The 24,683-nt window shown below is 32.3% G+C and overlaps 1 protein-coding gene and 1 long non-coding RNA gene across 5 annotated transcripts in view; both read right to left on the minus strand.

The window, feature by feature from the left end:
- Positions 1 to 212: 212 nt before the first annotated feature.
- Positions 213 to 1,441, minus strand: LOC138856325 (uncharacterized). Its single transcript, XR_011395520.1, has 2 exons — positions 902 to 1,441; positions 213 to 825 (listed from the first exon to the last, which is right to left on the minus strand). It is a non-coding gene; the product is annotated as an uncharacterized lncRNA (long non-coding RNA).
- A 6,747-nt stretch (positions 1,442 to 8,188) lies between these two features.
- The window catches only part of LOC106627180 (uncharacterized), a 57,433-nt gene continuing 40,938 nt past the window's right edge, over positions 8,189 to 24,683 (minus strand). For all 4 annotated transcript variants that reach the window (XM_036370411.2, XM_070107107.1, XM_036370408.2 and 1 more), the window contains 5 exons: positions 22,397 to 22,879; positions 22,234 to 22,329; positions 14,495 to 14,904; positions 13,998 to 14,414; positions 8,189 to 13,128 (listed from right to left, as the gene is read on the minus strand). In XM_036370411.2, the coding sequence (XP_036226304.2) occupies positions 12,738 to 13,128; positions 13,998 to 14,414; positions 14,495 to 14,904; positions 22,234 to 22,329; positions 22,397 to 22,864 (1,782 nt within the window). In that variant the 5' untranslated portion in view covers positions 22,865 to 22,879 and the 3' untranslated portion in view covers positions 8,189 to 12,737. The remainder of the gene's footprint in view (positions 13,129 to 13,997; positions 14,415 to 14,494; positions 14,905 to 22,233; positions 22,330 to 22,396; positions 22,880 to 24,683) is intronic.

Raw genomic sequence — 24,683 nt, forward strand, 5'->3', positions numbered from 1 at the left:
AGAAACCTGTGAGCTGCACCTGGTTTCGTACATGTTTCTATATACTAAAACTTATTTATTTTCCAAAAACTCGCAACTAATATTCGCCTTTGTATCACTCTTTCTTCCCCTTATATGTAAAGTCTCCTCCGAGATAGTTTTATCATTAAACTTCTTATGGTTTCTGTTTGTAAACTCATATGTAACATCTCAGTGAGCTTCTCCTTGTGGTCTCGTCACAGATGTGCTTGCCATTGATGCTTCTATACAATTGCGGATATGTCGCAGACATAGAATTTTCATAGAATCGATTCAATTTTAATTCTTCGCATTTTGGAATATTATTATCCTTTATGCCACGATGTTGTTCGGCTGTTATGTGTAAAGGTAGTATTCTCTCACGACACTGTGCGATATTCTTCGAATCTAGTCGTAACCACTCGGGCAATTTACAAGTTTCACATTGTCCGTGCGGATCATTTTTATTTGGTACATGCACATCGATGATAGCACATCTTCTGTACACATTTTCCCGTTCCCTCAAGAAAATTGGGTCTATATTATGGCGCGGCAATGCATGTGGTTGGTAGTCATCCCGATAGGTTGTCGTTCTGCACTCACATATGTTTTTGGCAATAGCATCATCCAGCGTTAAGTGATACATGCTGCGAATATTAGCGATCACTAGTTCCTATCGAATGTATAAAGAGTGTTCATAGTATTCCGGTTTTGCTTGATTTTGAATTTATATTTTGTCCATCGGTTATTTTGTGAATTTTTTTGTTTATATTGTTTTGAGAAAGAAATATTTAAAGCTTCATAACTCCATTTTCATTTCAAACAAGGCTAATGTGATAAGTGAGAAGATGACTTGTGTAAGTGGTAAATATGTTAACTGCAGTTAGTTGTTACATAGTGTTACCTATCATTATTTAATCTTGCATTTTCGTCTCTACCATTTTTTGTAGAATGTTGCCCAGACGACGGTGCTTGGTAGCATAAAACCCGGATCCAAAAAGATAAAGCTCGAACTACGCAAGTAAAGAGTGTTTTTTAGGCGTGTGGTTTTCAATGATCCAATACTTTTTTCGGAGTTGGTCTTTTTGATAGCTATTACTTGATTTATACTAATTTTTTTTTGCTTTGGCCATTTTTTGAATTGACCATCGCATCGCTTATTCGGCTACAACGAGATGGGCTCACCACCGATGCGATAAAGCTCACCTTTGGTTGAATGGCTACGTTAATAAACAAAATAGTCGGACTTGGAGTGATGATACTCCACAAGCCATTGTTAGGACGCCACGTCATCCCCAAAAAGGCACTGTTTGGTGTACTCTACGGGCAGAGGGAATTATGTGGAGGACCTCTGGTTCCAATAAGACGGCGCTACATGCCATACAGTTAACGAAACAATCAATTTATTTTCGGCTTATTTCACCTATATAGAGCTCGTCTCCTGGTCGGCCGAAAAAGTACAATGATAACCAAATTTTTTATATTGGGAATTGAAAGCCTCGTAGAGCTTTTCTACTGTATCCAGAAGGAGGTAGCATAATTAGATTTGACTGAATTATTTAGGGTCGAAAGGAAGACTTTTTAGAATTGATGTTCTGCCGTATTTCTACACTGGACTTACTACTACTTCTCGAAATAAATTTTCTGATATTGAAAGTAGAAAGCATAGAAATTTGCTGATAAGTTCTCTTTAAATTTCGGAACCAAAGCAGAGAGCTTTTCTACTGTTTCCAGATTGAGTTAGCAATATTAGATTAAATGCGCGAAGGAAAGCTATTAGAATCGATGTTTTATTAGATTTCCTTGAAGAAGTTCAACACACAGAGTTCAAATTTAAACATTACCAAGTCACTCCATTTTTCCCCAGTTTCCACTTTAGTTAATTTACACGAACATCAAATTTTATTTCCAAATTGAACAAGACAAAAAACTAAATGATATTCTGAATATCATATTTCATATACAATTTCGACTCAAAATGTTCCTCGAACCAACAGCACTAATACTTTACACTTTGCGCATTATAAGGACATGACCGTTGATAGAGTTCGCTTTGAGCTTGCGGCATTTTTTCATTTTCCGGATAGATGAATTGCCATGGTGAAAAGCGTACCTTATGATAATAATCACTGCGCGTTGCCGGATCCGCGACCATCTGAGCTTCATTCACATCTTTTTCATCACTCTTTTTCATCCAATCAAATTCCAATTGTTGTTCGCCTTTACGGATTTGTGGTTCGAAATATTGCGAACTGGGTGTTGAGATCCATTCCACTGTATTTGGACCATTGATATCCACTACGGCGACATGTCGTCTCCACGGTATACCGTCTCTGCATTGCGCCAGCCAATTATATGGTTTACTTTGTTGCTGATTCTGATTTTGCGCATCATTTGCGTTTGCATAATACAAAAAATCATATCGAACATTGTAGGGCTTAAAATCATTTTGATATGTTGTTTCCAAAGACATTTTTCAATTAGCCGCGTATTTTTATATATATAAGTACTAATAATTTTTTAACATCCAAGCCACTCTATTCTAGTAGTCACACTAACGCGCTGACGTATATTTTGTATAACAAACAAATTTAGAACTCAATCGTTGGGGTGTTTTTTTAGTAAAAAGGACGTTTACATAAAATTTATTATATTTACGACTTAAATGCTATGAAAAAGAAAAACTGAATGACTGAAATATATGGCATAGTTTCGTTTTCCGAACATTCTTCTTTTACATTTAACTTACAAAGTGTCTCCTGCTTCTGTAAAGTAATTCCGAATCGAGACATGGGCAAACAAAATGTGCCAAGGTGCTAGGTAACAACGCCGTAAGAATATTTGATGTCTTCAGTACTTAATGTATAAACTACTTTGCTAACGACAACACAGTTCGACGACTCGGTGTATCCTTAGATCTTCTGCATTCGTCGCAATTTCATTTAAGAACTTCAATTTGTATTCCTTAGCTATCACCGTGTATTTTCTTTTCTTTAAAGCCCAGTAAACCTCTTAAATAATATCAAAGTTCGAACAACACCATTCCCACTATGCCGTCGTCTTCGATGACATGTTAAAGTTCTTGGAGCTCTTCTGTACATCATTTGCAATACTTACCATCACTAGCGCGGAAAGCTCGATAACATAAACTTTCAGTTGAATAATCCACAGCCTTCCTTATGATATAAGCGTGTCTGTTGGTGGGAATTATCTCCTATGGTCTCCTGCGACCAAACTCTGAATTCAGACCTGTACTGTCAACGATTTGACTGTCTGATGGAACCAAACTCCCAAAAGCGGCCAGCTTTTGTTAATAAGGGATAGTGATCCGGCACCACATCGATAGTGATCCGGCAGAAGTTCTGGGTGCTTGTTTGGAAGGTTTTTAAGCATCCGCCTTAGCATATACACCGGAACTAAGTGTTACTACCTGTTTCTATCTATGGCGAACGATATTGCTATTGAAAAATTCGTCTCATGAGCTTCCGAAAATCGTCCCAGTTGTTTTTGGCATTAGGGACGAGAGTTTTTATGAGAGTAGCATTATGAAATTGACTTCTAATTGGCACCAAGATATGAAACAAAACGGTGCATATTGATAAATATACTTAACATAACACATATTATATATACTTGGTTTTACGACCTTAGTTTCTTTAGCTTAACTTTAAATACATGTATGGGGTAAATGGGATGCTACCTGTAGGGGTTTTTCTTTCGTTAATTCTTATACGATCCGCTTTCTGAATACCATTTTCGGTCAGCCCTCTGTTTTCTTCCTCTATTTTAATCAAAAAAAAAGGTGGTTGTCTACTAATATTATTAGCAACTAAGAAGCCATGTCATGGAATCCAACTGTTGCAACATTTAATCGCTCATTACACATTTTTAGCCTCCATTGCGGGTTATCCGCCTAATAATAATGTCAAAATCCTACAGTGACAACACCTTCGACCAATTTCTATTTAAATATCTTTTATTGACGTGGATTTCGTAAAGATTTTTTATGAATGAAATTTTGTATGTATACATATGTATGTATGTAAAAATCTATATACATATGCTACATATGTAATATGTATGAACTCCAAAACGCTATGCATATAAACCACTACTAATAATTAATTGCATTTTTTATGTACGTGTACAATACTTACATTTTTCAATAATTAAGGCTTACATATAAAGCATGTGTGTCTTAAGCATAACAACTATTTAAATTATTGCACTTATTATATAATAAATAAATTATGCCGTGCAACTTAAATTGCTTATGTATTTTGTGAGTGCATTAGATTAATACGATTATATTGCAGCAATGTATTTGTATATATATGATTTGTTTTTGAAAATAAGCTCAAGTTGCGGCTTTACGGATGCTGTTTAGTGTTTTAGTGACGCAGTAAATGTATACTAGTTATGAAGTGAAATAAATGTGTGACGCAATATTAGCGACGCTCTCAGCGCTTCCTTTGAGTAGATATCTTTAATTAGAGTGTCTGAAAAACAACTGATTCTTTCGGAAGCGTTTAGGACAGAGAAAAATTTAAAATGAATGCTACGAAGCATAGTATCACACACGATTTCATTACATACATTTCAATTTCGCGTTTTCTTTAATTTTCATTGCGACAAAAAATCTCTCTGTTCACATTTTTTTGGTAGAATTTCAATCTGACCGTCCCTCTTTTCCAATTGCTAAACATCAAAAACTACTGAACTTTGACAGTTGGCTTAGTTCAGTAGGTTTTGACATTTAACAATTGCGCTCTCATTTCCAGTAAGAGATGACTTTGTTATCACTTTATCTCTGGTTTAGGAGTACTTTGGGTGCTTCGTCGATTGTGTTCTGATACGTGAGCGTGATGTAGATTGCAATAATGACATGCATATATATTACTTGCTGACTTAATACGTCACATGGGTCTATAATTTTACACACATACATACTTGTATATTGTTTAGTGAAATTGAATCCAAGAAACATGGCAAAATATGGATGCAATGTTGCTAAAAAATTTGAAAGCGTGTAAAACATATATTATAAAATATATTGTAAGGCATTTATGAGCGAATGATGAAGTGAAAAAGCGAGTGCTTGTGTCATTTGAGTAAATCATTGGAAACCAGAAGACTAACCTACAAGTATTGACGCCCGAAAATTAATAAAATATACTTTTTTGAGAAAAAGAAAGTCGCTGTAGTACGTCTTCCCAAATACAATATTATCATTTATTTAAAAGCTATCGTCGAAAGTACCGGCAAGGCTATCGAACAAACTTACCAGCTGATCAAATTTGAATCGGACTGATCCATTTAAACTGTGCGCACAAACAGAATAGATAAAAAAAATGATTTCCTAGGTTGATGCAACTTTTTTTATTTCGTATAAAAATATCGAAATAGTTAAAGAAACAGTTCTTGAAAATCGTCGTGTTGGCATCAGAGAGATGGCAGAGGATCTCAACATCTCTTATGGATCGACTCAACTACCATATTTTGGTTAATGTTTTGTGTATAAAGGGTTTCAATGCTAAAATCGTACCAAAAGATTTGAATCTTTGCAAATATGGTATGGCATCGAATAGAGATCGCAAAAGAGTTGCTTGACAACGAAGCAATGGACCCTACATTCATCAAACGCATCATTACTGGTGACGAGGCGTGGATTTATGAATATGACGCCGAAACTGTCCAACAACCTAGCGAATGGTGATCCAAAAATAAAACGAAACCGGAAAACCAAAGTTCGCTGAAGGCACTGAAGGCTATCCCACCCTAAAACTTACCGATCCAAACAGGGTTAGATTGAAGACTATCCCACCCGTGGACTTCAGACAGGCACTGACCGCCATTCACAGTGGATCCATTAACACCTTCACCGACTCCCTCTCAGTGAATGGCGTAATACGAGTCAAACCACCACCCATTGCAGACACAGAGCTCGAGTTGCCTCGCGAATCTAGAGTGACCCTCGCGCAACTTCGTTCTGAATACTGTAGCAGGTTAAACTCCTACCTATCCAGAATATACCCTGACATGCCAAACACATGTCCTGCATGCAATGAGTCTCCGCATGACACTAACCACCTCTTTGCATGCCCAACAAACCCCACTCATCTAACACCCCTCTCCCTATGGTCCGACCCCGTCGAAACAGCTCGTTTCCTGGGCCTTCCGTTAGATGACCTCGACGACAACGAATCTAGAATTTATCACCCAAACGGGGATTAGATAATCGTTACAACAACAACAACATCCCACCCGTGGATAACAAGTTTATGGAAAATTAGATCAAGCGTTGGCATGCTTGTATTGGCTCACATGCAACTTTAGCCTGCGTAAGGAAATGAAGAACTCTACCGAGGAAACGATTTAAGTGCTTCTTAATAACCATTTTACTATATGGTAATGATTAAACCAAGAAAACATTAAATGAGACCATTTTCGATGTGCTTGAGCAAAATTCTCCTGACAGACCTAAGAACCTTTGCACGCTATCGACGCGAACAGACGTCTATGTATTGAAAAAACCAAGGGGAATAACCCGCAGAAAAGAAAAAATTAGGTAAAAGGATCAAAAATTGGAAGTCGCTATAAGAATATGATTATCTCCCAAAGCAATTATTGGAAACATGTTTTAAGTTTTACAACAGCATCGGTTGTTATTTGGATATCAATTCCGTAAATGAGATTTTCGAATTTTTTATTTTCTGTTGGCTTACGTTCTCATTGTACGTGAAAAAACGAAACATCTGGGAATTAACAAAAGAAACTTCACTTTTAATACAAGACGATCCATATTTATCGATTAATATCAGCGGCCGAAATTTTCGGCATACTTAAACGCCGCATTCACATAAAGATATTGTGGAACAGATCCGATATGGTCCAACTTACCACACGTTCTATAAAATCGACATAATTGAGATTTACAATGCCCGATGAGACTACTGAACCATGAACACGACAGTAGTTCACGTAATATGAATTTAAATCCAGCCAACGACTGTCAAATTGGCAGCATTCCCCAAAACTAGTGAGGGCACGTTTTATGTCGCTAAACAATTTTTGTGAATTCTCTTTTACCTATCTACCTTATATTAGAAAGAGTGTCATCAAGTGCCTCGAAGAGCCACGTTCTGAATTTGCTGATTTAATGACATCTCTTTCAACAATACATTTCATGTTTCCGAAGACACATGTATGTCTTTGAGTTAGTCCTTTTCAGTGCTTTTCGTTGGATATTTTGATAACCACTGTCTGAACGGATATCGAATCAGAATCAAGTTCTTGTACGGAAAACTTATTAATCTGACAAGATATCTTCACAAAATTTGGCATGTCTTTTATTTTAAGGCAATGCTACAATATCCGAATAAATTGTTCAGATCAGACCACTGTAGCATATAAGTAGCTGTTATACAAAGGGACCGATTAAAATCAAGTTCTTGTATGAAAACTTTTTTATTTGTGAAGGATATTCTAGCGTCGGTAATGTTTTTGCTTGTATTTCAATTTTTTTTAATTATTTTTATTTTTTTGTGCAAATATCATGTGTTCATCATTTTTTTGCAATCTATCGTCGGCTCGAAATTAGAGCGCGTAGGTAGACGACCTCCTTAACTGCAACGTATCGTTTATGTGGAAGGAGCTTAATTTTCCATAACCTTCACGTACTGCGTTGAGTGCAGCGCCCTAAAAAGCTTTTATTGGCACTCTAGATAAAGATGGAACACAGTCTTATCGGATAATGACTTTACATAGAATAAATTTATAATATTTTTTATCAAATTTGTTGTAAGTGCGCAAAAAACTTGCACTGCATCAAAAAGGGTGTTGATTTGCAAATGCGTCCCACATGTAATTGTCGACGCGTGGGGTTGCGGGGGGGTCGTTTAACGGTATTTATTACTAGCAAAATTAATTTGTTAAGCTTACTTCACTTGCTATGTTCCATTAAAAATTGTTTAAAATGAATGCAAACGTTGCTTTCTTTCTTAAATATTTGTTTTCTTTTAGTTTTGTTTTTGTAAAGTTTCTTACATGCATATATTTTTTTATGATTAAATGAATAAATGAATTGTATGCTGCTATCACAATAATTTGATTACAATTAAATTTTTCATTATTAATATGATTTAAATTTAATTTTAATACGTGTTTGCATGGTTGCATTTTATTAATATAATTTTTGTTTTGCTTTCTCATTTTACTCTATAACAAAGAGTTGTTGTATTTATCGTAATTTATATTAACTTAACTAGCACTTAAATATAATTCGTATTAAAAATAATATTATTTATTTATGTATGCGTCTGTGGGTGTTTGCACACATACATACATGTTATCGTTAAAATATTTTATATATGTAACTATAGTTATTATAAATAATATTCGTACTCTGATGTGTGATGATTTGAATTTGAATATACAGCATTTATTGTAAGTAATATTATTATGTTGCACAGTATAATGCGTACAATGATTGAACTGAATACTATTCGTAATTAATTTATGCACAATTTGTTAAGTTAATAATATTTTTTAAATTTTATTTTTAATTTTTTCCTTTTTATTTTTTCAATTTTATTTTTAGAATTCTTTCGAGTTTATTTTTAATTTTTTCAATTTTATTTTTAAATTTTTTGTCTGTTTTTTTTTGTCAATATATGCATTTTTAACTCATTTAATATATATTTACTTCTATTTAGTATATTTTTGTATCTCTTTCTGCATTTTTATTTTCTGCTACTTTAATGTTATAAGTCTGTATGTTTGAGCGCATTTTCTCAACTTCGCTTTAGAGCGTTTGCTGATTTCGAAAACTACACAATTTGTCCTCATAAATGCATAGAAATAGTTTAGTTTTCGAAAAATATGTACATAAATATTTGTTGATATTTTTTGTTTGCATTTTGTTGATATTTTTTGTTTGAATTAATACTTAATATTTTTGAAAAAATTGAAGATACATAATTTTTTCGAATAAATTAATTGTTTAAATCAAGAATTTAGGTATAATTCATTATTTTAATCATACATTTGTTTTGTTAGCAGTTTTGAAATTAAAATAAAGCAATAGCAAAATAACTAATATCGGTAGAAAGCATCATTTAAATATTTTAGCATGAGTTTTGCAGTTACTAACATATGCATTTGTATGAAAAATTATCTCTTTTAATATTTTTAGTAATATTTTGTTGGTTAGAATCAAGGTTGCAAACTATACATTGAAAATAGAATTGAATTAACATTTAAATAAAATTGTTATTTTTTTTTGTAATCCCGTAAATCTTAATTCAAAAAAAATTTAAAATTTCTAATCCCGAAAACCGAATTGAAAAATTAAATTTTATTTTCATATACCGGATTGAAAAATAAAACAAATGTTAATCTCAAATGTATAAATAAAAATTAACAAAAAGAAAAGTTTTGAATTTACATTAAGGTTAGAAACAGGGTTGCAAATAATGCATTCAAACTAATCAAATTTAATTGACATTTACATTAATTTATTTTTATTTTGTTATTTCTAAAATTTTAATTAAAAATAGTTTTCAAATTTCTTTTCTCAAAACCGGATTAAAAAATTAAATTTTATTTTAAAATAAAATTTACAATTTTTGATCTAAAAATTCTTAATTAATAAAATCGCAACCCTGTTTAGAAGGTGAAAAAAGAGCGCAACTAACATTTTAGAATTAATTTTTTTAAAGAGTTGAGATATTTATTTATAATTTTCAGCATTTTTCAACTAAACAATTATTTCAATAAAAATAAATTTTTATTAATTTTATTACCTAATTTTTAATAAAAAAATCCATAATTTATATTGGTAATGTTAATTATATTGCGATAAAAATGTTTTACTATTATGAAATTATGGTAAAAATAATTTAAAACTTTTTTTGAATCTTGCAAAAAGAAAATTCGAAATATGTTAGTTATGATCTTTTTATAATTAAAATCGCCAAATACACCCATTAAATGCAACCGCATTAACTCTTTCCATTAGAGCACATTATTTTTTCAGTGTCAACACAAATTCATATTTTCTAAAAAGCTTAAAAAATAATATATTTCTCTAAATATTATCATAATTTGAAAGTTTTCATTCTTAGTTAAGATTTTCGATAAAACACCATGTCAAGTCTCGAAGAAGTCAGTCGGTATAACTTAGCAATATGAAAGACTGCACATCATCTTAAGGGGTTATATCCACTTGTGAATTTCAAAAAATCGATTTTTTTTTTGCAAGTATGTACATATTGAGAATATTCGTCGAAAATTTGAGATTTTATTTAATTAGTGCAATCGGCTCCCAAAATTTTAAACGCGTTTTTCTCGAAACGAAATTTTCAGAAAAATCTTCCTCCTCGCCTGATAGCTTTTGTCGGAGGTCCTCCAAGAGATTCGGTACGTGATCAAGGGTATCCAAAGTTTTTCAAAATGAATCGCCGATTATTAAAGTACATAAGATTCTGTAAACCTATATTATTTTTATTTTTTTATTAAATGAAATACCTGTTCAAAAATAATTCACGAAAAAACGCGTTTTGTGGATATATTTTCGCAAGTGGATATAACTCCTTAATTCGCCTTAAGCTGTGCATTAACATATTGGGTATGTTCGAGTGTCAATCACTGCGGCAGTATAGCAATCATATTCGACGCAAAAATTTTACAGTACACCAAAGTAATAGCTGCGTTTCTGCAGAAAAACATAAGTGTCGTAATATTGCTGCAGTTATTTGCTTGCTCGAACATCCCAATTGTCTAAGATTTAGTTAAGAAGTTAAGTTAGATTTTTTTTTCGGATTTGAGTTTTAGAAATATTTAAATTTTGTCGAAATATTTAAATGTATTCCAAATTGTGAATGCTTCAAAATTTTAATTTTAATTAAATTAAAAAATATATATACAATGTTGTATATGTAGTTTACTTTCTTGAAAAACAATTATTTGTGTAATTAATGACGTTTTCGAAGGTAAATCAGAGCTGATTTAGGCATAACAAAAAATATATATATGTATAAATAAAGTTGTATGTTTTCTTAATTGATACAAATTTTTGTTTTTTCTTTACGAAAAATATTTTTAAATTTGTTTTAATATTGAATTTTCTTTTTTGAATTTTTTTTTAATATTTTAATTTTATTTTCGAAAAATATTAATTCTTTTTTTGAAAAATATTATTTTTTTTTTCGAAAAATATTTTAAAATTTTTTTTGAGAAAAAATATTTTCTTACATAAATTATAATTTTTACAGCTTCAAGTTTTCAAAAGTTTTGATAGAAAAAGTTTAATTTATTAAATATTTCCGAGCTCATTGTTTTCTCCACTTTGGTGTATTTGGCGCGTCAAACTTCATTATTGTGTTAATATATGTTAGTTGTTATTTACTATATGTATTGTATATGTAATTTAACATGTACTTTGAAAGCCTTTTATTGTTAATTCATATTTTTACTTAAACATTTGTAGTTAATCTCAATTGCAATGATACTGACGGTTGTTTGCTATTACTATTTATGTATGGTATATTAAATATTTTTTGCTTTTTGTTTTCGCAAATTGCATTTTTACAACACAAGTTTTGCAATGAAAATGTGTACACAGTTATTTATGTTTGCATGTATGTATGTATGTAGATTTGGCATATTATACAATTTTTTTGTTTTTGTTTTCAATTTGAACATCTTTTGATTTGCGATATTTGAGTGCTTGCCGAAAAAATATGAATAACTTCACAAAATTGCTCAAAATTTAGTTTTCGAAATACGAAAAAGTTAAAAAATATGCATAATGAAATTCTTATTTTTTTAACATAGAGAATCAAGTGAACAAATTCGTGAATAGAAACATGAAATTAATGAATGCGATGCCAATATTTATATGCAAGTCATATTTGCGCCATGATCACGATTTTACGCTTTGATTTGGTAAATACCATTAAATTATAAAATATGTATGTATGTATGTATGTATGTACGTATCTATGTATATGTGAATATATGAAAAATGCACGCGACTTCTTGAGAAGTTTTACATTTTTCTAGCTTTTAACTCAGATCAACGTTCTCGCGTTTGCGCACAAAAGACAACTTAAAATAACACCAACGAGGCGATGCCCTTGTTTGTTTTTTTGCAAATTTTATTACAATTATCCTCCATCACTCGCTCGTTTACTTACTTTGGCTTGTCTGGCCGGCTTTTTAAGTTGTCCTTGTGTATGTAGGTATGTATGTATGTATGTATGTATGTATGAAAGTTAATTGTAAATGTTGCTTAAACAAAATGAGTAATATTATTGTATTTCTATTTCTATTTTTATAATTATAATATTTCTTCTCATAATTGCTGCAGTAATTTGCTGTTGTTGTGTAAAGTCATAGTCAAACTTAATTAACTTGCCTTGGAACGCATGCGCTGTCGTCCACGTCGCGTCATCGTTGCAATTGTCATTGTTGTTGCTGTTATTGCTGTCGCATTTACTCCGCATTTCCATTACCGGGCTAGTCAGTTAGTGTTTATTTCGTTTCTTCTCCGTTACATTAGTTAGACTAATAATCGTATTCGGTGGTGCTATTTTCGTGGCTGCTACTGTCACCCGGCCATTCACCTGTTTCACTTCCACCAAACGCTCGTGCCGTTTTTGCTGCTCCTCACCTTCAGCGTCCAACAAGTGTGTGTGCTCCGACTCCACAATACTGCCACCATCCTCATCGGGTCATAATCATTGCACAGTGTTGGCTACCATAGCGCTTGTTGTTGCTGTTGGTCCAGCGCTGGCTGCAGCTGCGGCCGCCGCTGCTGCTGCCGCTGTTGTTGTTGGCCGTTCGCCAACGTCTTGACAGATGGTATGCAGCTTTTCCATTTCCGATTTCGTCACTATATTAATTGAGCTGACTTTGGCGCGTTGATATGCCACCACTGTGTTTTCACCCAAACACTTGACACACACATAGCCAATAAGCACGGCAATGCCGACAGTGAGTACGCGCACAAGCGGATCAACATACAGTTGAATGACTACCCAGGCGCTGGCGCCGGCGACGCACATCAGCGTGATCAGTATGATTGTCTTGGTCCAGTGCTGCATGTTGAAGCCCTTCTCCCAGTCGAGTCTGCAATTTGTAAGTGAGAAAATAAGTGAAGAGATTAGTATAACCTCACGTAAGGTAAGTGTATTCAATTAATAAAAAAAAGCTATATTTCTAAGTTTTGATTTAAAATTCTTAAGACTAGGCAAGACCTTCAAAAAATAGGCAATTTTATAACAAAACAAGAAAAATCGTTAACTTCGTTTGAACCAAAGCTATAATATCCTTCACAAATAAAGTTTTCCATTCAAAAACTTGATTTTCATCGCTCAGCTTGTTTGGCAGCTATATGATAAAGTGGTCCGATCTTTACAGTTTGTTTGGAGATTGTAGCGTTGCCTTGTACAATAATCCATGTCCAATTTCTTGAAAATATCTTGTCAAATAAAAAAAATGTTCATACCAGGACTTCATTTTGATCGTTCAGTTTGTATGACAGCTATATAATATAGTGGGTCGGTATCGGCGGCTTCGACAAATGTGCAGCTTCTTAGGGAGAAAAGGACATGTGCAAAATTTCAGATCGATATCTCAAAAGCTGAGGTACTAGTTCGCGTATACTCATCGGTTCTTGTTTTTTTTTTTTTTTATATTTATTTTCTGATTTTACTTTGCATAAAAGTGTAGTTTACTTCGGTTGTTGAATTCAACAATTTTTTTAAAACAGACCTTATTAGCCTGAATTAGCGCTATTTTTACTCAAGATAATTCAAAATGGTATAAAGCTTCTAATAATTTTTTTTACCATAAGTGCATGAAAATTTATTAAATTTAATAACATATAACTGATCTAAATATCCAAAAGTTCCTCATTAGTGTAGGGATAGTTAAAAATTATAATAATTTTATTTTTCTTTATATTTAACTTTATATTACTTAAATAAATTGCTTACTTTTTGCTCTTCTCAATTTCATACGGGAAACCACAAACTTTACACGACAATTGCGCATCTGACGAACTACAACTCTCCACGAGCCAACGTTTGAGACACTCATGATGTACAGAACTAACATCGCCGGTGCAACGACATGGCTGTATGAGCGGTTCGGGCTTGTCACTATCATAACAAATCCAACAGTCTTTTTTCGTCAAAAACGATTGACCTTCCTCGGGTGAGAGGCTTTTGGTTTCCGCCGACGTGGTCGGTATGGATGGGTCAATTTGACGCGACAGCAATTTACGTGGATTTAAGATCCACAGCTGTTCGGGCGCCATTGAATTCCACAAGCAACAGGGGAACCAAACAGCCACACCCATCTCTACAATGCGGAAGACAATGTCATGCCAATTGCGCGAGTAAACTGGCACTCTAAAAATACAAAAAGTAGAAAATAAAGGTAAATTTAAATAATATTAAATCATTTATTTTATTTTTAATGTGTAACTCACTTTGTTTTCCAGAAATCGCCCAATGTCTCTGATGTCAGGAAGCCCACAATGACGATTAACATAATCGCCTGTGATAATAGACCCAAACGTGACTGGTGCAGTTGTGAGGCATTTACAATCGCTTCGCTGGGTCCCAGTATTTTGCCAGTCTGATCGTAAACGAAGCCGCCGCGCAATTTGAAAAACACTTCGACGCCATAGATCAAAAAGAAAACGACCACAATCAGCAAGAGTACTGCATAGCAGCCGTTGAAGATGTGCGCATAATTCTGCCGATCGGCGACAATCAACGAAGAGAATACCTCAACGCCGAATAAGCTATAGAGGAATAAGTTAAATGCTACAAAGCCGAGAAAACTCTTCGATAGAAATTGTGACTTCTCCCAACGGATGTCGCGTAAATGGAAAATCTGCAAAAAATAAAAACGGAAAGATTCGGTAAGTGACAAATATTTTGAGCAAAAGAATATTTATGCCTTGTAGGCGTATATTATTAAAATTGCATTTATTTTGAAACAATAATAATTTTTTCTTAGTAAATATTAAGAATTTTTATTTTTTTTTTTCAATTTAAAATTTTTATTTTCAATATTAATTTTTGTCATAAATTTATTTAAACATATTATATTAATGTGAGCACAAATATTTTTTAAAACTCGAATCTTTTAGTGATATTTTTTGATTCGAGCTACCATTATTTTGACGTTAAACAAATAATGCGTACTTATGTATAAAATGTTTATGTAGATTTGTATATATTTTTTTTGTTGTAAATTTTAGAAAATGCACGTTCACACATTTTTCCAAAATAGTTAAAAATTAAATTGCAAACTATAAGCTAAATTCGGCAACTTTTTTATTTAAACGCGATATCATTTTAACGGAGTTTTATCATTTATTGCCTTTATAGGCAATATTTTTGTCATTAAATTACTCTTGATAGCTCATATACATATATATATATATATATACTCATATATGTATATACAAAATCGTGTATATGAACTTGCATTTTCTGAAACATTTAGTTAATGCAACACAGAAAATTTTGCAATTTTTAAAGTTTGGTTGATATCCTATGTGATTTATTCCTATGTTGAGTTTACCATAAACATGGGCTAAAAATTAAGTTCAAAAATTTCTAAATGCACACTTTTTATAAGAATGTTTAACTTGGATAAACACTTTTTCGAAATGTGTTTTGAAAAAAAAAACTAGTATTTATTCTTACGTTTTGAAATGCTACATATGAAGTCGCTTTTTGAAGAAAAAAATTAAAAACAATAGTCGAGTTTTTGTATGTAAATTTCCACTCAAGGAATTACGACTTTTCGGACATTTTGTTTGGCTAGAAATTCGTGAACATTTTTACGGTAGAGTTTATTAAGGAAATAATGAATATGTTTTTATTTTTTTAAATTACAAAATTGATGAAACAAAATTTAAATTTCCTAATTCATTTAGAATTTTTTTCATTGCATCTGTTTAACATAAATTACATTTTTTTAAATTTCAAAATACGTAAGCAAACTCAGGTTTAATTTCGCAACTTTGTTGTGATTTTTTAAAAAGTTATTGCCGTTATAAACTTCTTTTACGTTTTAAATTGAAATTTTTTACTTAATTTTTTTTTTTAAATTCGGTCTGAGCAGATTTTCGAAAATTTTAAATTTCTTCCAAAAAAAGAAAATAAAGTTCCGTCTGGGCAGATATTATATATGTATATAAAGTTTTTTTAATAGTTAAAAAATTGAACTAGTTGCGTTAGAAAATTTGATAAGAAAAATATTGACGACAAGTGAACTCATATAACTTAAATTTCTTAAATTGAAATAAGGATTTTTCAAAAACAAAAAAAAATCAATTACTCATAATTTTCATAAAGCTTTTCAAAACTTTTGAAAAACACAGGTTTCGGCGAATAGAATAAAAAGCTTCCATTTTTTATTAAAGTATAAATTTATTTAATCATTTTATGCAAATTAAATTAAACCATGCAAATAGCTATTTTCAAAAAAATAAGCCGTAAAGTAGCAACAACGAAATTTGTATAAAGAATCAATGCGAAAAAGCACAAAATACGTGGATTCTTTCTTTAGCTAGCGACACTTTTATTGGAAAATTTCTAAAAAATTTGTAACGTAATATTACCTAGGAACAATCACATAACAAATCAACTAGATTTTAAAAATTGTGTGAATTTCTGTGTTGCATCACTTAGGGGGGAGGGGACTATGTCGAAATGTCATATGTGCACAATACTATTCAAACTGTTACAGGGGTGCTTTGATTTGTCCGCTAGAAAACGCCGCCGAATGTTTATCATTTGTAATTTTTTGTTTGACACGGCATTAAGGTACAAAGTGGTCAAAAGGTTTGTTTAGGTACTATAATTTGGCGCTTACATCTCTGCTAGATGCTTGACGAAGCTTATGGTGTTATTCGACCTATCTCTAAATGTTTGATGTATTCAATGAGAAGCTTTTCCTTATTGGTAACTAACAGCAAGCAAAGTTGTAAGCGATAAATTATTGTGTTCTTTTTATAACAATGGGTACTGCTATAATTTAAAAATTTATAACAACTATATGACCAATAAGAACCACTTTTCGCAACAAACAAATATTACATATGAAAAACATATGCGGTGGGCCCTTTCTAGCGGCTCCTATTCGACTGAAAAATATAATAAAATATTAATATTTTAAAAGTTTATATATAAGGTTTAGAAATGTAAATATAGAAGTTTATAATAGATAGATAGATAATAATATATAAATAATTTCATCAAAAATTAAATTAAAATAAAAAATGTTTTGTTAACAGTCATTAATACTCGCAAATTTCAACAACAATTAAAAATTAAAAATAAATTTATATAATAAAAGTTTTTTCCTACCACAAAAAAATTATTTTTATTGCAATAAAAACGTTTTTTTATTCCAATTAAAATTTAATAATACGATTAAATAGAGCATATGTGAAATTTTTGTAAAGAAATGAAAATTGTTATCTCATGTAATATTTTATGATATGGTAGTTATACAGGGTTTTCCAATAAAAGTGATATAATAAAAAAAACACATTAATTGTTAAGAAAATTCAAATATTTTTATGTAATGTGTAGTACAAATGATACAATTAGGTTCAGAACATAACAACATCAAATGGCCTCCACGACTTCTTTTGCAGCAACAAATTCAATGAACCCAATTTTCGAGTACTTTTTCTACTAAATCAAGTCATATGTCATGAATTGCATTTGTCCAAAGCTTGAAGAAAGCCTGGTTTATTGCTAAAGACCAATGACTTCAAATAACCCCACAAGAAGTAGTTTAATGCTGTTAAATAACAACTTCTTGCTGGCCATTCGAAGTCACAATTTCTTGAAATTATCGCATCTCCAAACTTTTCTCGCAAGCATTCGGTGATTGCACGTGCTGTGTGGCACGTAGCTAAGTCTTGTTGGAACCAGATGTTGTCAAGATCAACATCTTCCAATTGCGGCCATTAAAAGTTGGTTATCAGCGATCAATACCGCTCTCCATTGACAGTAACGGTGTCACCAGCTGCATTTCAAAAGAAGTACGAACCGATGATTTCACCAGACCAAAAACCACACACCAAACTGTCAATTTAGGTGAAGAATGTAATAGTTGTTCATGAATAGTTTGTGGATTTTCTTCGCACCAGAAACGACATTTTTGTGTATTTATTCGACGAATAGTGTGCACAGGTGGGAGAAATTGTAAACATTACTGAATACAATGAAAAAAAAAACAGATCATGACATATTACAAATGGACGAAACGACACTTAGAAATCATTTCATTCCTATTGGAAAACCCGATATTTAAAAAAAAATATTTCACTTTCACAAATTAATTCAAAATTTGTTTTTTTTTTTTTTAATATAAATCGCTCCAACAATAAATACATTTTGATAATTATATTAAACAGCAAAAACGAATTTTTATATTTTTAAATTTTTCCTTTAATTTTTATATTCGATTTGTATTAAAAATTTTAACATTATAACTTTTTTTTTATCTAAAAAAAAGAATTATCATAGTATTTCCGAATTGTTATTAGAACACTTATTCACAATAAATATTTGTTAAATTATTAAAATATTTTAATTTTTATTAAAATTTTTTTTGTTTTGTATATTAATTTTTTATTAAAAAATTTGGTGATTTACACAAATATACACACACAAATAATATATTATAAATCGTTTGTTAATTTTTTTAAATGCCATAAAATTACCACAAATGAATACCTTTATATTTATATTATTATGATTTTTAAGCCATAAAAAATTGTTCATTGATTTTAACTAAATTTCATATTCACTTAATTGAGCGCGCACTTAAATTGATGCTGAAGTCTTAACTCTACTTTTCTTTAATTCATCAGCGATAATTTTTATATTTTTTACACCATTATTTAAAATTTTTTTTTCAGAAGAATAAATTTAATGTAAAGCCAATATTAAAATTTTTTAAATTTAATTTCATTGACTTCAAAACACGCACATCCTCGCGTTTTGGCCGTTTCGTATTGAATGTTAATGAAAAATTTATTATTATGCACTTTCATAATAAGAAAAATGCGCAGATAAAAACTCATCAAAAAATGTTTACTGTTTTTGTACGTAGAAAAGAAATAACAATGGAAAAAAACTAAAAAAAAAAGCAAAAAAAAAAATACCAAAGACTTCCTTAATTACTGCGATAATTGTACTATGTACTAAAAAAAATATAAATTAAAACAACGAATTATCAACTGAAGTCCGCTTTACGTATTTTTATACCTTTAATATGGTTCAGAGATTACAAAATACGCCTAACCCAGGTACATATAATACACAATCGAGGGCACTTGCACTCAAAGTGAACTATAGAGTTGTTGACAATTTGTAGTTGAAGTTTTCAATATAATTCTATTAATTGAATATAACGAAACATACATTTAGATAACTCTACTACTTAGACGATAACTGGGGAATAAGAGTATGAAAAAATTAACTCCATGTGTGAAAAAAAGGCATTTAAAAAGTTTTGAAATTTAATATTGCTTTATAATTGGGCGTGTTACATCACATTATTTTTATAAACGCCATAGAGCGGTTAATGACCCATGAAAACTTTAGATGTGAGTAACCTGCACTCTGTAAGTTATTACAGCTAGCTGTGCTGGTTTGATTGCAATAAAATAGCGTATCACACAGTATGTTGCTAACATGATTAATTTTTACTAATTAGTTAATTAGTTCTTATCGAATTATGAGGTGAAATATACAACACATGTATATTAGGGTGTTCCCAAAACACAAAAAAACCATTATCGTATTTATGGGTTAAAATGTACCTATATTCAGAAAAAAATATCGCTGCAAAGCGTGGTTATTAGCTTAAAACCAGTTGGTGAGCAAGTTAAAGTGTCAAAACTTTTAAACATACAAATTTTTGCACTGAAAAAAATTCAGTTTTTTTTTAGGAAATTTTATGTTTTACAAGAATCCGCGAAGTAAAAAATGTTATTCTAAGCGGTTTCAAAGTTATGGTAATTGTAATGAAAACCGATCCGATAATTACTTTTTGAGTTATTCGACAATTAACAAAGAGCGCTCGGGAGCAGGTAGCTAGCGGCAGCTGCAAGAAACTTTTAATGCGTTTTTCTCAAAACTATTTTTTTTGAACTGGTGACAACTCGGGCCTGATCGAAGGATTTTTTTTCAAAAATTTCTAGATTTTAAGACCACTGTTGATTTTTTCCCAAAAATATAGAAAAAAAATTCCTGAAGCCGCCATTTTGTTAATTTTTGAAAAAAAAGCTACAGACCTGTCTTGCCAGGGATATTTTTTCTCTGTATAAAAGTAGATTTTAACACATAAATTCGATATTAATTTTTTTTTGGCTCACCCTAACGTAAATGCTCAAGAAATATTTATTTTGAAAAATAGCCAGAGGGAACCTCTTAGCAAAGGTAAGTTAACGTGGTGCGCTGTATTAAGATAAGGAAAAAAAGGTGACAAGCAGTTATAGGCAAATGTTTTGAATCGAATCATTTAAGGTTAAGAATATTTTGACATTGCTTTTTAATCTCTTTAACCAACAATACATTAATATGTATAACATGCGAGTTGAAAATGTCACTATGAAGCGATTGAAACTAGAAAACCGTTAACTTCGTCTGCACTGAACATTTCACAGGTTGTTGGCACTCTTTTTAGGCACGTTCTTTTATATAACCAACTTTCTAGTCATATTAAGGTTAGTTAAGATTTTTATTTATGTCTTTATTTTGATTTTGATCGGTCAGTTTAAATGGCAACTATATACCATAGTGGTCCGATATCGGCTGTTCCGACAAATGAGCAGCTTTTTGGGGAGAAGAGAATGTGTGCGAAATTTCAGAACGATATCCCAAAAATAAGAAACTAGTTCGCATATATACTTGTATGGGCGGACGTACATAGCTAAATCGACTCAGCTCGTCACGCTGTTCTCTTATATACCATATATAGTTTATATGGTCTCTGAGGTTTCTTTTAGGGCAACACCCTCACTTCGTGGCAAACTTAATACACCCTGTTAAAGGTAAATATAAAAACATCACAGGCAGTGAACGAAGTTCAAATAAACAGAAAACCACAGTTATCACAGGAATGTTTATTCTAAATTTGAAAAATTTGTGCTTTTCCATGTAAAAGCTATTAGTTTTACTATTAAAGAGACGGATGTATATAATACCTGATTTCTTGAATTAAATTTATTTACGGAAAATAATATTTTTTTTGATTAAATAGGCAAAATTCGAGGTATATGGGCTCATTAAAAATTTTCTTACAGGTTTCAGAGGTCCCTTGAACAGCCATCTGCTTAGAACGGAACATCTTCCTTAGAATATTAAACGAATTCCCTACAATATCGCACCGAGATTATACGTAATTTAGGACGCGACTAACTTCAGACAAATATTGAACGCCATTTACAGTGGAGCTAGTAAAACCTTCATTGACTCCTTCCTAGTAAAAGGCTATCGTGGAGTTCAAATACCAACCATCGCAGCTTTAGTTGCCGTGTGAAACCAGAGTGACTTTTGCGTAATTTCGTTATGAATGTTAAAGTAGATTACAATTCTATATATACAGAATAAAACCTGGCATACTAAACCTACATATGTATATCTTGCATGGTAAGAGTCCAGCAAACTTCACCCAACATTCCTCCGTTCTCACGACAGTCGAGTCTAGGTAACCGGAACGGAGCCGGATTTTTATCCGACCAAGGACTGTCAACTCGGCACCATTCCTCGAAATTACTTCGGTAATGTTTTCTGTCACTACAACAGCAACAATTTAACATCCCTATCCTTATGGTCCGACCCGGTCGGAACAACCTGTTTCTTCCTACTATACCCAAGTTCACTTATCGATTGTGAGGTTAGAGCTATATAAGGGCGCTCCATATTTTCATATAAGCTTGAAACTCTTGCATCCGTTTCTTCAGCTTGCCGTATTTACAGTAAATATTGCTCAGCCCATCAGCCTCTTAATAAGCGCTAAAAAGCGTTACTACTGGTAAGTGCTTCCACTTGGTGAGCCAAAGATCCGGAGCACGCAAAAATTTTGCCTTGCAATATTAAATTTACGCACTTCATATGAAGTTCATATATCTACGAGTATATACTTATGCATGCATATGTACAAACATAAGCGATTATTACTCACCTCAGCCCACATGCAAACGATGAGTGATGCGCAGGTCATTAACATCGGATAATATGCAGACATCAGTGTGACGGCCCATTGTGGCTGTAAATCCAACTGCAATTAATGAAAAATGTGACGATGAAAACAATAACTTATTATATATTTCAGCGCGATTGCTTACCGGTGTCGTAAAGAATGCACCGCGTAGCGATGCTGCCACGAATACCAGAAAGTATAAGACCTTTTGTGTTGTAAGCCGACAGGCGCGCAGTAACGACGGCTGTTTCAAGCGCTGATACTCCGCCACAATGCAGATGCAAAGTTGCACGACGGAAACCAAAGCGACAAAGTAGAAAACCGCCGAGATGCCGGCATAGTATGGTAAATTGAAGCCACTACACTCATCGCCGGCATAACGGATCTCACAGAGGCATGTGCCGTTCAGACAGTCGCCGCGTCCCGAGCAAGTGGCAATATTGGGATCGTCCTCGTTGATGTTAAAGGATAAAGCTGGTGAATTGGATCTACCAACACCGGCGGCAAAACCAGCACCACCGCCGCCGCCGCCGCCATGGCGGCCAACCAAGGGTGCTGATGATTGCAATACGCTCGAAGAGCACCGCATTAATTTGTGAAAATTGGATAGCATTCTACGTCGAACTACCTGGAAGTATAGAGAAAGAAGAAAATTAGCGTTTAAATAAAATACATTTGATTATGCTATGTTTAACATATAACATAGAAGAAAAAATATTATTTAACATTAGCAAACATTTTTATAACAACATTGATGATATATATTGGTCAAAATGTTGGATAAAATCTCATGATGAAGACGTCATAATTAAATATTAATCATTTACATGTGTTTGAATAACGATTTAGTGTACTTTGCATTAAGTTGCAAATTTTTTTAACAAACAAGGAGGAAAAATAAATAATATATATATTTGGTAGAAAAAATTAAAAAAAGTAAAAAAGTGTACGAAAATGTATTAATTTACTGAAGTAAAAAGTATTTAAATGGCGCGCTTAGAACCGCGTGCGACAGAAGTGAAACTTCCCGAGGTGTAATCTTTCACTAATTAAAAAAAAAAACAAAAAAAAAAATGGAAAGGTAACAACCCCTTCTTTAACCCTCGACAGAATATATTAAGTTTGCCACGAAGTTTATAAAACCTAGAAGGAAGCGTCAGAGACCGTATAAAGTATACACAGCGTTTACCAATAGAGATGACGTGATTTGGACAGCTCATGGTAGCCATGTTTGTTTATGGATTTGTGTCAAGTTTTATAAGTGTAATCAGCAAGGTTAGCGATTTCATCATGTAACGTTCAAAATTTGTACGCAAATTAACGTTCATCATCTCAGATGAAGCCCATTTCTGACTTAATGGCTTCGTCAACAAACAAAATTGCAGGAAACCATCAAAAGCGAGCTATATATCGGTAACGTTGTTGACCGACTTTTTCCCCCGTAATTGATGAAATCGATGCGGCCGATCTCTAATTCCAACAAGACGATATGCCTTCTTATGTGTTACATTGTAACATGGACACTTTGCGTACAAAATTTGGCGACGGGTTAAGCTACTTGTGTTTTTAAGTAGGTATTTTGTGATGCAATGATCTCCTAATTATGTTCTAAAGAGACCCTCGTAAATTGACAATGTGCTTTGAGTCTGTAACACATTTTTTGAAGTGGCTAATATTAATTCCAGGCACTTCGACAAAGCAGAAGAAAGCGCATAGACCACCTCGCCTACCTCCATACAATTTCATAATTTGCGTTCGACAAGATATTTAACTCGGCGTAAAGTTGTAATAATTCTTAAAAAAATTTTAATTTTGTTTTTAATCTTCAAAAACCTCTTAAGTTCGTATCATTTTTATTTTGAATTTTTAGGTGATATCCTGCTAATGCTACTTTGCGTATAGGTATATCCAGGTCTTATGTTGAGGAATTCAAAAAAGTTTTTCAAATCAATTCAGCCTTCAAGGTATAGTATCTATCTTTTACTCTACAAGGTGTAGTATCTAACTTCTAATTCATAGTGGTTTTAATTAACGTTAATATTTCTTATGCTACTGTATTTTCATAACGGTATCCCTTAAGAAGTTATCAAAAGCATTAAAAATGCAAAGATGACTCAAATTTATCTCCCTGTTCGATCAGACTGATCCTGTCAAACTCTTTTTGATTGATGCTTCAATATAGACTATATCTAACCTTAAAATATTTATTTTTCGAAGATGATCTGGAATTTTGTTCTTATTAAACACTTTCTTGTTGATTCTGAAGAAAGCAGTAGTGCAGTATTTGACCTATTGCGGAGGGAATCGGCTTATTTATAGTTATGAAAGTCTATCACTCGATAGTTAGATCGAAATTTGAGTGTTTCCGTTATGATCTGTGGGAGCATATTTCAGAAAATGGACTTTGTTTCCGAACAACTTTGGACTGAGGA

Source organism: Bactrocera oleae, chromosome 3, assembly GCF_042242935.1.
Source record: "Bactrocera oleae isolate idBacOlea1 chromosome 3, idBacOlea1, whole genome shotgun sequence".
In the NCBI taxonomy this organism is placed as follows: domain Eukaryota; kingdom Metazoa; phylum Arthropoda; class Insecta; order Diptera; family Tephritidae; genus Bactrocera; species Bactrocera oleae.